At 44.1% G+C, this 15,908-nt stretch overlaps 1 protein-coding gene across 2 annotated transcripts; it reads left to right on the plus strand.

Annotated features, from left to right (window-relative positions):
- Positions 1 to 1,461: 1,461 nt before the first annotated feature.
- Positions 1,462 to 3,038, plus strand: map1lc3c (microtubule-associated protein 1 light chain 3 gamma). Of its 2 annotated transcripts, none has more exons than XM_079858045.1 (4): positions 1,462 to 1,728; positions 1,827 to 1,882; positions 1,976 to 2,082; positions 2,584 to 3,038. In XM_079858045.1, exons 1-4 carry the CDS (start codon positions 1,671 to 1,673, stop codon positions 2,765 to 2,767), a joined length of 405 nt encoding a protein of 134 aa, XP_079714171.1. In that variant the 5' UTR covers positions 1,462 to 1,670; the 3' UTR covers positions 2,768 to 3,038. The 2 variants fall into 2 exon arrangements, with proteins under 2 accessions (XP_079714171.1, XP_079714170.1); XM_079858044.1 differs by having other exon boundaries at positions 1,623 to 1,727; positions 1,814 to 1,882.
- Positions 3,039 to 15,908: the final 12,870 nt, after the last annotated feature.

Genomic DNA, 15,908 nt, shown 5'->3' on the forward strand with positions numbered 1-15,908 from the left:
AAGACATTTTTATCCCTTTTAATGTCTCATGATACAGAACATTCAAATCTCATGATTCTAGAACTTTTATTGTTAATTGTTTATTTATTATGTCGTTTGCTTGTTCTTTCCTGTAAAGCACTTGAAACTGAAAAATCTCATGGTTTAGTGTTTGGTTATTTATTATGTATTTTGCTTGTTCTTGCCTGTATAGCACTTTAAACTGCATTGATTTGTTTGAAAAAGTGCTATATAAATAAATATTATATAATTTATATACTTTTTTATCACATTTTATTGTAATTGAAACTGATTTATGTATGTTAGCATATTCTGAGGTATAGCCTACTTTATTTATATTTTAGTTTATATATTTACTATATATTTAGTACATCAAGTTAATCTAAATGAGAAATGTTGCCTTGGCAATTATCTGAAATATAATACTTTTTTTTCAGTTAAGTTTATTTTAAGTAATTATTTTTTTTATTGTTTTAATAAGAAACCTGCAGTTCATGTAAAGGCTACTTCTATGATATTTATATAAGAATTAGAAAACATTTTTAAAAATGATTACCCATAAATGTAAGGTGTAATCAAACACAATATATATTTTTGAGCATGTAGGAAATGTAGGCTATCAAAAACTAAATTTATGCAAAAACATTAAATTTATGCATATATTTAACCAAATATTTATCAAACAACTAAGTCCATGATAAATGCGCGCATGTCTGAATATGCCTCAAAAGAACCAAACCATTCAAACAAAACGTTCGAACGAACCGATTCGTTCAAATGACTCGCACTTCTCAACGCTGGTTTCCGCTCATTTCACGCCCACAAGCAGGTCAACAGATCGCTGCGAGCACGAAACACTCTGATTGGACAGAACAAACCATTTGCACTGTGAGTAGCCAATCAGAGACGAGTGCACTGAGCATGCTGGGACTTGTAGTTCGGATGCGTGTTATTCTTTTTTCCGCCAAACCTTCTCATTGCTAGTTTCAGAGTTTTTGTTTATTGATAGCGGTTAGCAATCCTCTAAGGCTATAAGCACACAAGGAAAATAAATACTAATGAAAATACAGATTTGGAGATTTTAAACACAATTTTACTACGAATAAAATAAGCCATACGCAAATGAACACCAGCACAATAATTAAATGAAAGAAGGCAGGTAATATAAAATGCATGTTATTAACATTACATAACTGAGAGTCAACCAAATGTTGGTGTCATATTTCACAATGGATTCATTTGTTTAAGTGATCATGTCATGCACAAACTGTTTACAACACTACAATACTACCCTCTGTTTTACACACACCCTGAGAAGGTCAAACCCGTGAACAACACAAAGATCCATTCAGACCCTCATTTACCTGCAACACTTGAGGAATGTGTATCTTCATCCTTATTAGTGTGTAGACAAAAAGACTTATATTAAAACAAACTCAACAACTGTATCATTATTAGTGTAGACAAAAATACTTATACTAAAACAACTCAACAACTGGAAACAACAACAGTTTGTATTTTTATTTTAAACTCTTGATTTAATAGAGGATTGAAGGTGGTAAAGCGGCAGCGTGCGTGACCCGTGACGTCACAGCCGGCGCACTATTTAATTAGTGTTCGTGCGCTTCGCCAGTAATTAATACGCGCACAGGTCAGTGGAGCGATACAACATGCCTCCGTTTGAAACAACTCAACATCCCAAACCGTTCAAACAGAGGAAGAGTTTAGGTATGTGTCTTTATATCATACAAGCATTAGACGATCTGTTGACATACTGTCAAAATCAAATGTTGTCTTTGTTTTTTCTAATGTTGATTACCAACCAGCTACGAGGAAACACGAGGTGGCTGGAATCAGAACTAAATTTCCAACCAAAATCCCGGTAGGAAAAGCCCACTTCTGTGTGTGTGTATATATATATATATAGCTAGTTTATCTATTACTGGCTTTTTGCGTTAAATAATGTGTATTTCAGGTGATTATTGAGCGATATCAAAGAGAGAAGTACTTACCGCCTCTGGATAAGACAAAGTTCCTCGTGCCGCAAGAACTCACTATGACCCAGTTCGTCACCATCATCAGGTGAGGAAAACCCTTCACAACTTTCAATCTTTACTCAAATGTTAAAACTTATGATTCTGTCTATATTTCTTAGAAATTCAATTCACATTTATTTGTGTACCACTTCTTACAACACCACTAATGTCTGAGTCTGACTGTTGGCGCGGACAGTGTTTAAAATTACCTCAGAAAATAACGGTCACCATAAAATTACCTCAGAAAATAACGGTCACCATAGGCGCGCGAAACTATAGTTTCAAAAGGCGCGAATGTATAGTTTAAAAGCAGCTTCAGCTTTTTGGCTTTATACATGGAAAAAAAATAAGTACCTAAAAGTTTACATGATTAAGTAATGTGCTATATTAGTAGATGGATATCATTCCATGGCTCAGAGTTCTCACACTGCAGGGAATCGCTCGAGGCGTCAGCTGATCGTCACCTGGCTGGATTTAAGGACTTTCTCACGGTGTGGGCTTTTCCCATAGACTGGTTTTTCCTCATGTCTGATTTGATTTTTCTCAGGAATCGAATGACCCTGATGCCCAATCAAGCGTTTTACCTGCTGATCAACAACTCCGGCATCGCCAGCATGTCTCTGACCATGGCCCAGCTCTACAAGGACCATAAAGATGAAGATGGTTTTCTGTACATGACCTACGCCTCTCAGGAGATGTTTGGACACTGCCAGGCTTATAATAACAGGTGATGAGTGCAGATGGGGGCTTGTTCACTTACTTCACTGAACTGTGAGATATTTAAGTCTTTGTATATAGTGTTAACTTTTTAGGTATTTAGATTTGCTTATCTTTCTAATGTATGTTTTAATTGTCTGTGTAATAAATTCTGTAATTCGTGCATCGGTCGCTAGAGGGAGACTAATGTTCACTCATGTTCTGCAGAGGTGTCCTCAAATATGCCTGAGAAATAAAATGGTCAATCTTTCATTGGTTAATCATGTGGTGATTTAAAAAATAAAATAAAGGATATTGTTCATGTTTGATGCTAAACACGTTGCACTTGAATTTAATTTTTTTTTTTCTGAAGTATTGTTAAAGCAAGGAAATGTATTTAAAGATGTTTCATTGCCATTAAAGATTTAAAAGCAAAACTCAAGGTCTCTTTTTTTGCAGCAGTTTAAATTGGTGCAACTATCTAAACCCTTCGTCTCTCTCTCTCTCTCACTCACTCACTCACTCACTCGCACACTCACTCACTTGCACACACACACGGTGCAAAAGCAGTTCAAAGATTAATGTGTATGCCTAAATATATGAAGTTGACCTTTTGTGATTAACCCATAAATATTAGTTTAATAAATCACTGAACTAATTTCTCAATACTTGAGTCACATTGGTTATTTTTGTTGTTTTTTCCCAAAACCCTTCGTACAGTGATTCCAACAAGTCCATGTGGACTAAACACTGAATTTCCCATTGTTTTGGCAAAAAAATGTGTTGAATGATTCCTACTTTCAAATTAACTACTCGAACACAACCAAACCTCTGTACCTGTGGGCCAACTTGCACATTTACATTTGGTTAAACTTGAGTTCAAAACTGAATACGACCACAATCTGCTACAATTATACAGTAATGCCATATTAAAATCAAATCTAAAAATGAATGAAATGTCATCAAAAGTGATGAATTATGGAAGAACGACTTGCATATGAAGTGTTTTGAAGATGTTAAAGAGAACTGAGTTTTGAGAAGTGACCCAGGTATTGAGAGATCTGTCTTAAAGTGTTGACTAGTTTGATCCTGTAGAAGTGCAGCAGTTGTGATGAACCGTGGCCTGTAGGTGGCGCTCTTGCTGTTCGAGAAGACCTCAGTGCTTCACCTGTGCTAATGATAAACCGTGGCCTGCAGGTGGCGCTCTTGCTGTTCGAGAAGACCTCAGTGCTTCACCTGTGGGCAGAGTTAAAGATTTAGCCGTGAGTTCACTTCATACGAGCACAGAGCGCCTCGTTTTGGTAATGAGGATTATTTAGCTACTAACTTCCTGGTGGATTAATGTGTCCACAGTGTGTAGATGAGTGAGATAACAGGAGGAGACACACGTTTCACACACACATCTGATCTGAGTGTGACGAGGAACACACACGTTTGTCATGCCTATGAACATATGACTAGTTTGATGTTTTGTTCCATAGATTATTTCCAGTGGATTGTGACAGAGCATCTCTTGAATATTAATAAAGCTGTGCATAGACAGATAAATAGATGCATCGAAGACCGATAGAAGGATGGATGGATAGATAGAGCGACGGATGGATAGAGCGACAGAACGATAGATAGAGCGATGGATGGATAGAGCGATAGAAGGATAGATAGAGCGATGAAAGGATAGATAGAGCGATGGATGGATAGAGCGACAGAACGATAGAGCGATAGAAGGATAGATAGAGCGATAGAAGGATAGATAGAGCGATGGATGGATAGAGCGATGGATGGATAGAGCGATGGATGGATAGAGCGACAGAACGATAGATAGAGCGATAGAAGTATAGATAGAGCGATGGATAGATAGAGCGATGGATGGCTAGAGCGACAGAACGATAGATGGATAGATAGAGCGATAGAAGGATAGATAGAGCGATGGATGGATAGAGCGACAGAACGATAGATAGAGCGATGGATGGATAGAGCGATAGAACGATAGATAGAGCGATGGATAGATAGAGCGATAGAAGGATAGATAGAGCGATGGATGGATAGAGCGACAGAACGATAGATAGAGCGATGGATGGATAGAGCGATAGAACGATAGATAGAGCGATAGAAGGATAGATAGAGCGATAGAAGGATAGATAGAGCGATGGATGGATAGAGCGACAGAACGATAGATAGAGCGATGGATGGATAGAGCGATAGAACGATAGATAGAGCGATAGAAGGATAGATAGAGCGATAGAAGGATAGATAGAGCGATGGATGGATAGAGCGACAGAACGATAGATAGAGCGATAGAAGGATGGATAGAGCGATAGAAGGATAGATAGAGCGATAGAAGGATAGATAGAGCGATAGAAGGATAGATAGAGCGATAGAACGATAGATAGAGCGATAGAAGGATAGATAGAGCGATAGAAGGATGGATAGAGCGATAGAAGGATAGATAGAGCGATAGAAGGATAGATAGAGCGATGGATAGATAGAGCGATGGATGGATAGAGCGATGGATGGATAGATAGAGCGATAGAACGATAGATAGAGCGATGGATGGATAGAGCGATAGAACGATAGATAGAGCGATAGAAGGATAGATAGAGCGATAGAAGGATGGATAGAGCGATAGAAGGATAGATAGAGCGATAGAAGGATAGATAGAGCGATGGATAGATAGAGCGATGGATGGATAGAGCGATGGATGGATAGAGCGATAGAAGGATAGATAGAGCGATAGAAGGATAGATAGAGCGATGGATGGATAGATAGAGCGATGGATGGATAGAGCGATAGAAGGATAGATAGAGCGATGGATGGATAGAGCGACAGAACGATAGATAGAGCGATAGAAGGATAGATAGAGCGATAGAAGGATAGATAGAGCGATAGAAGGATAGATAGAGTGATGGATGGATAGATAGAGCGATGGATGGATAGAGCGATAGAAGGATAGATAGAGCGATGGATGGATAGAGCGATAGAAGGATAGATAGAGCGATAGAAGGATAGATAGAGCGATGGATGGATAGATAGAGCGATGGATGGATAGATAGAGCGATAGATGGATAGATAGAGCGATAGAAGGATAGATAGAGCGATGGATGGATAGAGCGACAGAACGATAGATAGAGCGATAGAAGGATGGATAGAGCGATGGATGGATAGATAGAGCGATGGATGGATAGATAGAGCGATGGATGGATAGAGCGATAGAAGGATAGATAGAGCGATGGATGGATAGATAGACCGATAGAAGGATAGATAGAGCGATAGAAGGATAGATAGAGCGATGGATGGATAGATAGAGCGACAGAACGATAGATAGAGCGATAGAAGGATAGATAGAGCGATAGAAGGATAGATAGAGCGATAGAAGGATAGATAGAGCGATGGATGGATAGAGCGATAGAAGGATAGATAGAGCGATAGAAGGATAGATAGAGCGATAGAAGGATAGATAGAGCGATGGATGGATAGAGCGATAGAAGGATAGATAGAGCGATAGAAGGATAGATAGAGCGATGGATGGATAGATAGAGCGATGGATGGATAGAGCGATGGATGGATAGATAGAGCGATGGATGGATAGATAGAGCGATAGATGGATAGATAGAGCGATAGAAGGATAGATAGAGCGATGGATGGATAGAGCGACAGAACGATAGATAGAGCGATAGAAGGATAGATAGAGCGATGGATGGATAGAGCGATAGAACGATAGATAGAGCGATAGAAGGATAGATAGAGCGATAGAAGGATAGATAGAGCGATGGATGGATAGAGCGACAGAACGATAGATAGAGCGATAGAAGGATAGATAGAGCGATGGATGGATAGAGCGACAGAACGATAGATAGAGCGATAGAACGATAGATAGAGCGATAGAAGGATAGATAGAGCGATGGATGGATAGAGCGACAGAACGATAGATAGAGCGATAGAAGGATAGATAGAGCGATGGATGGATAGATAGAGCGATGGATGGATAGATAGAGCGATGGATGGATAGAGCGATAGAAGGATAGATAGAGCGATGGATGGATAGATAGAGCGATGGATGGATAGATAGACCGATAGAAGGATAGATAGAGCGTTAGAAGGATAGATAGAGCGATGGATGGATAGAGCGACAGAACGATAGATAGAGCGATGGATGGATAGATAGACCGATAGAAGGATAGATAGAGCGATAGAACGATAGATAGAGCGATGGATGGATAGATAGAGCGATGGATGGATAGATAGACCGATAGAAGGATAGATAGAGCGATAGAACGATAGATAGAGCGATAGAAGGATAGATAGAGCGATGGATGGATAGAGCGACAGAACGATAGATAGAGCGATAGAAGGATAGATAGAGCGATAGAAGGATAGATAGAGCGATGGATGGATAGAGCGACAGAACGATAGATAGAGCGATAGAAGGATAGATAGAGCGATGGATGGATAGAGCGACAGAACGATAGATAGAGCGATAGAAGGATAGATAGAGCGATAGAAGGATAGAGCGACAGAACGATAGATAGAACGACAGAACGATAGATAGAGCGATAGAAGGATAGATAGAGCGATAGAAGGATAGAGCGACAGAACGATAGATAGAGCGATAGAAGGATAGATAGAGCGATAGAAGGATAGAGCGACAGAACGATAGATAGAGCGATAGAAGGATAGATAGAGCGATAGAAGGATAGATAGACCGATAGAAGGATAGATAGAGCGATAGAAGGATAGATAGACCGATAGAAGGATAGATAGAGCGATAGAAGGATAGATAGAGCGATAGAAGGATAGATAGAGCGATGGATGGATAGACAGAATAATAGATGGTTCATCAAACGCCTTCATATGTCTCTGACGGTGTTTGGAGCTTCATAGATGAAATATATCATATATGTAATATTTAACATGATTGGACAGAAAATATAAGCATAATTACGATTGCTTAAAATGAAAAAATACTTTAACAATTATTTTTGGGGAAGATAGAAACAGACGAGTGTGTGTGTGTGCCGGAGACGAGCTTCAGGCTGACTGAGGTTTCCTGATTTTATTAAGTTGTAAATGTTGCTGTTGTAAAAGCTAGTAGTGCGTAAAGCCTGTGTTCTCCCGCACAGAACAATAATAATAACATTTAGCTGATCATTTCAAATCCAAGCACATAAATCTACAGAACACTAAAAACTGAACCAAAAGAAAAGCAGTTTGTAATTTGTATAAATATGTATTTTGAAACGACAACAAACAAATATTTAAAGTGACCTCTGACCTCGCCTGACCCCGACACACACACTCATGTTAATCAGGACAGCAGGACACATTAATAATTCACTGCTGTTTGTGAAAGAGTGACATCACTGAGAGCGGGTCACGTGACCACAGATACACTCTTCAAGATTAATGAATATTTCATAACCGCTCCTGGAGGTCCATAAAAAGACCACATGATTATTTAATGGGATTGGAGCTGAAATGAGACGTGAGTGTGTGTGTGTGTGTGTGTGTATGTGTGTGTGTGTGTGTGTGTGTAAACGCTCTAAGAGTTTCCTGACGTCTGTAATGCGTTTCACTTCACAATCAAACATCATTTAGAAGAAGAAAGTGATCGTCATCAAGTGTGTCACAAAACATTTTATATTTTACATTATAAATGGGCTGTACATCTTTTATAATTTTAATATTTTTACATTTTTATTTATAGTATTTTTAAATTGTATATTGTAGTTATATATAGCTGTTATGCATATTAAAGGCAGGGTAGGCAGGATTTTTCTAAAAAACTTTTTCCCAAATTTGTTTAAACTGTCTTTATATACCAATACATAATTAAAATGTAAGTGTGGAATAAGCAGCCGTGTTGATTGCCCCGAGAGGACGACAGACACTCGATTTCTATACTCTCTTTTTCAGAGTACTTACATTTTAATTATGTATTGGTATATACAAATTTGGGAAAAAGTTTTTTTTAGAAAAATCCTGCCTACCCTGCCTTTAATATACTATGTAACTTGTATATTACATTAGTTGTGTATGATAAAAATAAAATGTATTATTTTATACATTATAAATATATAATAAAATGGACAAGCATTCAGACACACTCACTCACACACACTCTCTCTCTCTCTCTCTCTCTCTCTCTCTCTCTCTCACACACACACACACACACACTGCAGAAACACAAGGGGAAAAGGCATTTATTAATTACACTCATAACACTCTCGGTCTGCTGGCGTGTAAACTCTAGATGGCACTGCGGCTCCAGACGAGACGAGCTCCTGATCTCAGATCTCAAGCCTGTGTGTGAAAGGTGTGTGTCGCACATGATGCCTTCAGAAGAGTGTGCTGTCTTTACAGTACTTTAATCTCCTCAGTTTAACACAGTGACTGCAGAACCGCGTTAATAAAGACACGGTTTGCTAATATCACCAGGTGACCGCGTCTGACCTCCTGACCTTTCAGGCAAACACACAACACAGCTGACACAGGGAAACACACAACACAGCTGACACAGGGAAACACACAACACAGCTGACACAGGCAAACACACAACACAGCTGACACAGGCAAACACACAACACAGCTGACACAGGCAAACACACAACACAGCTGACACAGCTGACACAGGCAAACACACAACACAGCTGACACAGGCAAACACACAACACAGCTGACACAGGCAAACACACAACACAGCTGACACAGGCAAACACACAACACAGCTGACACAGGCAAACACACGACACAGCTGACACAGGGAAACACACAACACAGCTGACACAGGGAAACACACAACACAGCTGACACAGGTAAACACACAACACAGCTGACACAGGGAAACACACAACACAGCTGACACAGGTAAACACACAACACAGCTGACACAGGGAAACACACAACACAGCTGACACAGGCAAACACACAACACAGCTGACACAGCTGACACAGGCAAACACACAACACAGCTGACACAGGCAAACACACAACACAGCTGACACAGGCAAACACACAACACAGCTGACACAGCTGACACAGGCAAACACACAACACAGCTGACACAGGGAAACACACAACACAGCTGACACAGCTGACACAGGCAAACACACAACACAGCTGACACAGGCAAACACACAACACAGCTGACACAGGCAAACACACAACACAGCTGACACAGGGAAACACACAACACAGCTGACACAGCTGACACAGGCAAACACACAACACAGCTGACACAGGGAAACACACAACACAGCTGACACAGGGAAACACACAACACAGCTGACACAGCTGACACAGGCAAACACACAACACAGCTGACACAGGGAAACACACAACACAGCTGACACAGGTAAACACACAACACAGCCGACACAGGGAAACACACAACACAGCTGACACAGGGAAACACACAACACAGCTGACACAGGGAAACACACAACACAGCTGACACAGGCAAACACACAACACAGCTGACACAGCTGACACAGGGAAACACACAACACAGCTGACACAGGGAAACACACAACACAGCTGACACAGGTAAACACACAACACAGCTGACACAGGGAAACACGACACAGCTGACACAGGTAAACACACAACACAGCTGACACAGGCAAACACACAACACAGCTGACACAGCTGACACAGGGAAACACACAACACAGCTGACACAGGGAAACACACAACACAGCTGACACAGGTAAACACACAACACAGCTGACACAGGTAAACACAACACAGCTGACACAGGCAAACACACAACACAGCTGACACAGGTGAACACACAACACAGCCGACACAGGGAAACACACAACACAGCCGACACAGGTAAACACACAACACAGCCGACACAGGTAAACACAACACAGCTGACACAGGCAAACACACAACACAGCCGACACAGGCAAACACACAACACAGCTGACACAGGGAAATACACAACACAGCCGACACAGGGAAACACACAACACAGCCGACACAGCCGACACAGGGAAACACACAACACAGCTGACACAGGTAAACACAACACAGCTGACACAGGCAAACACACAACACAGCTGACACAGGGAAATACACAACACAGCCGACACAGGTAAACACACAACACAGCCGACACAGGTAAACACACAACACAGCCGACACAGGTAAACACACAACACAGCTGACACAGGCAAACACACAACACAGCCGACACAGGTAAACATACGACACAGCTGACACAGGCAAACACACAGCACAGCCGACACAGGCAAACACACAACACAGCTGACACAGGGAAATACACAACACAGCTGACACAGCTGACACAGGGAAACACACAACACAGCTGACACAGGGAAACACACAACACAGCTGACACAGGTAAACACACAACACAGCTGACACAGGGAAACACACAACACAGCTGACACAGGTAAACACAACACAGCTGACACAGGCAAACACACAACACAGCTGACACAGGTGAACACACAACACAGCCGACACAGGGAAACACACAACACAGCCGACACAGGTAAACACAACACAGCTGACACAGGGAAATACACAACACAGCCGACACAGGGAAACACACAACACAGCCGACACAGCTGACACAGGGAAACACACAACACAGCTGACACAGGTAAACACAACACAGCTGACACAGGCAAACACACAACACAGCTGACACAGGGAAACACACGACACAGCCGACAAAGGGAAATACACAACACAGCCGACACAGGGAAACACACAGCACAGCCGACACAGGTAAAAACACAACACAGCCGACAAAGGGAAATACACAACACAGCCGACACAGGGAAACACACAGCACAGCCGACACAGGTAAACACACAACACAGCTGACACAGGGAAACACACAACACAGCCGACACAGGCAAACACACAACACAGCCGACACAGGGAAACACACGACACAGCCGACAAAGGGAAATACACAACACAGCCGACACAGGGAAACACACAGCACAGCCGACACAGGTAAACACACAACACAGCCGACACAGGGAAACACACAACACAGCCGACACAGGCAAACACACAACACAGCTGACACAGGGAAATACACAACACAGCCGACACAGGCAAACACACGACACAGCTGACACAGGCAAACACACAGCACAGCCGACACAGGCAAACACACAACACAGCTGACACAGGGAAACACACAACACAGCCGACACAGGGAAACACACAACACAGCCGACACAGGCAAACACACAACACAGCTGACACAGGGAAATACACAACACAGCCGACACAGGCAAACACACGACACAGCTGACACAGGCAAACACACAGCACAGCCGACACAGGCAAACACACAACACAGCTGACACAGGGAAACACACAACACAGCCGACACAGGGAAACACACAACACAGCCGACACAGGCAAACACACAACACAGCTGACACAGGGAAACACACAACACAGCCGACACAGGCAAACACACAACACAGCCGACAAAGGGAAATACACAACACAGCCGACACAGGGAAACACACAGCACAGCCGACACAGGTAAACACACAACACAGCTGACACAGGGAAACACACAACACAGCTGACACAGGCAAACACACAACACAGCCGACACAGGGAAACACACGACACAGCCGACAAAGGGAAATACACAACACAGCCGACACAGGGAAACACACAGCACAGCCGACACAGGTAAACACACAACACAGCCGACACAGGGAAACACACAACACAGCCGACACAGGCAAACACACAACACAGCTGACACAGGGAAATACACAACACAGCCGACACAGGCAAACACACGACACAGCTGACACAGGCAAACACACAGCACAGCCGACACAGGCAAACACACAACACAGCTGACACAGGGAAACACACAACACAGCCGACACAGGGAAACACACAACACAGCCGACACAGGCAAACACACAACACAGCTGACACAGGGAAATACACAACACAGCCGACACAGGCAAACACACGACACAGCTGACACAGGCAAACACACAGCACAGCCAACACAGGCAAACACACAACACAGCTGACACAGGCAAACACACAGCACAGCCGACACAGGCAAACACACAACACAGCTGACACAGGGAAATACACAACACAGCCGACACAGGGAAACACACAACACAGCCGACACAGGTAAACACACAGCACAGCCGACACAGGCAAACACACAACACAGCTGACACAGGCAAACACACAACACAGCTGACACAGGCAAACACACAGCACAGCCGACACAGGCAAACACACAACACAGCTGACACAGGGAAATACACAACACAGCCGACACAGGGAAACACACAACACAGCCGACACAGGTAAACACACAACACAGCCGACACAGGGAAACACACAACACAGCTGACACAGGCAAACACACAACACAGCCGACACAGGCAAACACACAACACAGCTGACACAGGGAAATACACAACACAGCCGACACAGGGAAACACACAACACAGCTGACACAGGGAAATACACAACACAGCCGACACAGGGAAACACACGACACAGCTGACACAGGGAAACACACGACACAGCTGACACAGGGAAATACACAACACAGCCGACACAGGTAAACACACAACACAGCCGACACAGGTAAACACACAACACAGCTGACACAGGTAAACACAACACAGCTGACACAGGCAAACACACAACACAGCTGACACAGGTGAACACACAACACAGCCGACACAGGGAAACACACAACACAGCCGACACAGGTAAACACAACACAGCTGACACAGGGAAATACACAACACAGCCGACACAGGGAAACACACAACACAGCCGACACAGCTGACACAGGGAAACACACAACACAGCTGACACAGGTAAACACAACACAGCTGACACAGGCAAACACACAACACAGCTGACACAGGGAAACACACGACACAGCCGACAAAGGGAAATACACAACACAGCCGACACAGGGAAACACACAGCACAGCCGACACAGGTAAAAACACAACACAGCCGACAAAGGGAAATACACAACACAGCCGACACAGGGAAACACACAGCACAGCCGACACAGGTAAACACACAACACAGCTGACACAGGGAAACACACAACACAGCCGACACAGGCAAACACACAACACAGCCGACACAGGGAAACACACGACACAGCCGACAAAGGGAAATACACAACACAGCCGACACAGGGAAACACACAGCACAGCCGACACAGGTAAACACACAACACAGCCGACACAGGGAAACACACAACACAGCCGACACAGGCAAACACACAACACAGCTGACACAGGGAAATACACAACACAGCCGACACAGGCAAACACACGACACAGCTGACACAGGCAAACACACAGCACAGCCGACACAGGCAAACACACAACACAGCTGACACAGGGAAACACACAACACAGCCGACACAGGGAAACACACAACACAGCCGACACAGGCAAACACACAACACAGCTGACACAGGGAAATACACAACACAGCCGACACAGGCAAACACACGACACAGCTGACACAGGCAAACACACAGCACAGCCGACACAGGCAAACACACAACACAGCTGACACAGGGAAACACACAACACAGCCGACACAGGGAAACACACAACACAGCCGACACAGGCAAACACACAACACAGCTGACACAGGGAAACACACAACACAGCCGACACAGGCAAACACACAACACAGCCGACAAAGGGAAATACACAACACAGCCGACACAGGGAAACACACAGCACAGCCGACACAGGTAAACACACAACACAGCTGACACAGGGAAACACACAACACAGCTGACACAGGCAAACACACAACACAGCCGACACAGGGAAACACACGACACAGCCGACAAAGGGAAATACACAACACAGCCGACACAGGGAAACACACAGCACAGCCGACACAGGTAAACACACAACACAGCCGACACAGGGAAACACACAACACAGCCGACACAGGCAAACACACAACACAGCTGACACAGGGAAATACACAACACAGCCGACACAGGCAAACACACGACACAGCTGACACAGGCAAACACACAGCACAGCCGACACAGGCAAACACACAACACAGCTGACACAGGGAAACACACAACACAGCCGACACAGGGAAACACACAACACAGCCGACACAGGCAAACACACAACACAGCTGACACAGGGAAATACACAACACAGCCGACACAGGCAAACACACGACACAGCTGACACAGGCAAACACACAGCACAGCCAACACAGGCAAACACACAACACAGCTGACACAGGCAAACACACAGCACAGCCGACACAGGCAAACACACAACACAGCTGACACAGGCAAACACACAGCACAGCCGACACAGGCAAACACACAACACAGCTGACACAGGGAAACACACGACACAGCTGACACAGGCAAACACACAGCACAGCCGACACAGGCAAACACACAACACAGCTGACACAGGGAAATACACAACACAGCCGACACAGGGAAACACACAACACAGCCGACACAGGTAAACACACAGCACAGCCGACACAGGCAAACACACAACACAGCTGACACAGGCAAACACACAACACAGCTGACACAGGCAAACACACAGCACAGCCGACACAGGCAAACACACAACACAGCTGACACAGGGAAATACACAACACAGCCGACACAGGGAAACACACAACACAGCCGACACAGGTAAACACACAACACAGCCGACACAGGGAAATACACAACACAGCCGACACAGGGAAACACACGACACAGCTGACACAGGGAAACACACGACACAGCTGACACAGGGAAATACACAACACAGCCGACACAGGTAAACACACAACACAGCCGACACAGGGAAATACACAACACAGCTGACACAGGGAAACACACAACACAGCCGACACAGGTAAACACACAACACAGCCGACACAGGGAAATACACAACACAGCTGACACAGGTAAACACATAACACAGCCGACACAGGTAAACACACAACCCAGCCGACACAGGTAAACACACAGCACAGCCGACACAGGGAAACACACAACACAGGTAAACACACAGCACAGCCGACACAGGTAAACACACAGCACAGCCGACACAGGCAAACACACAACACAGCTGACACAGGGAAACACACAACACAGCCGACACAGGCAAA

The sequence above is a fragment of the Squalius cephalus genome (genome assembly GCF_949319135.1).
Source record: "Squalius cephalus genome assembly, chromosome: 22".
Lineage (NCBI taxonomy): Eukaryota > Metazoa > Chordata > Actinopteri > Cypriniformes > Leuciscidae > Squalius > Squalius cephalus.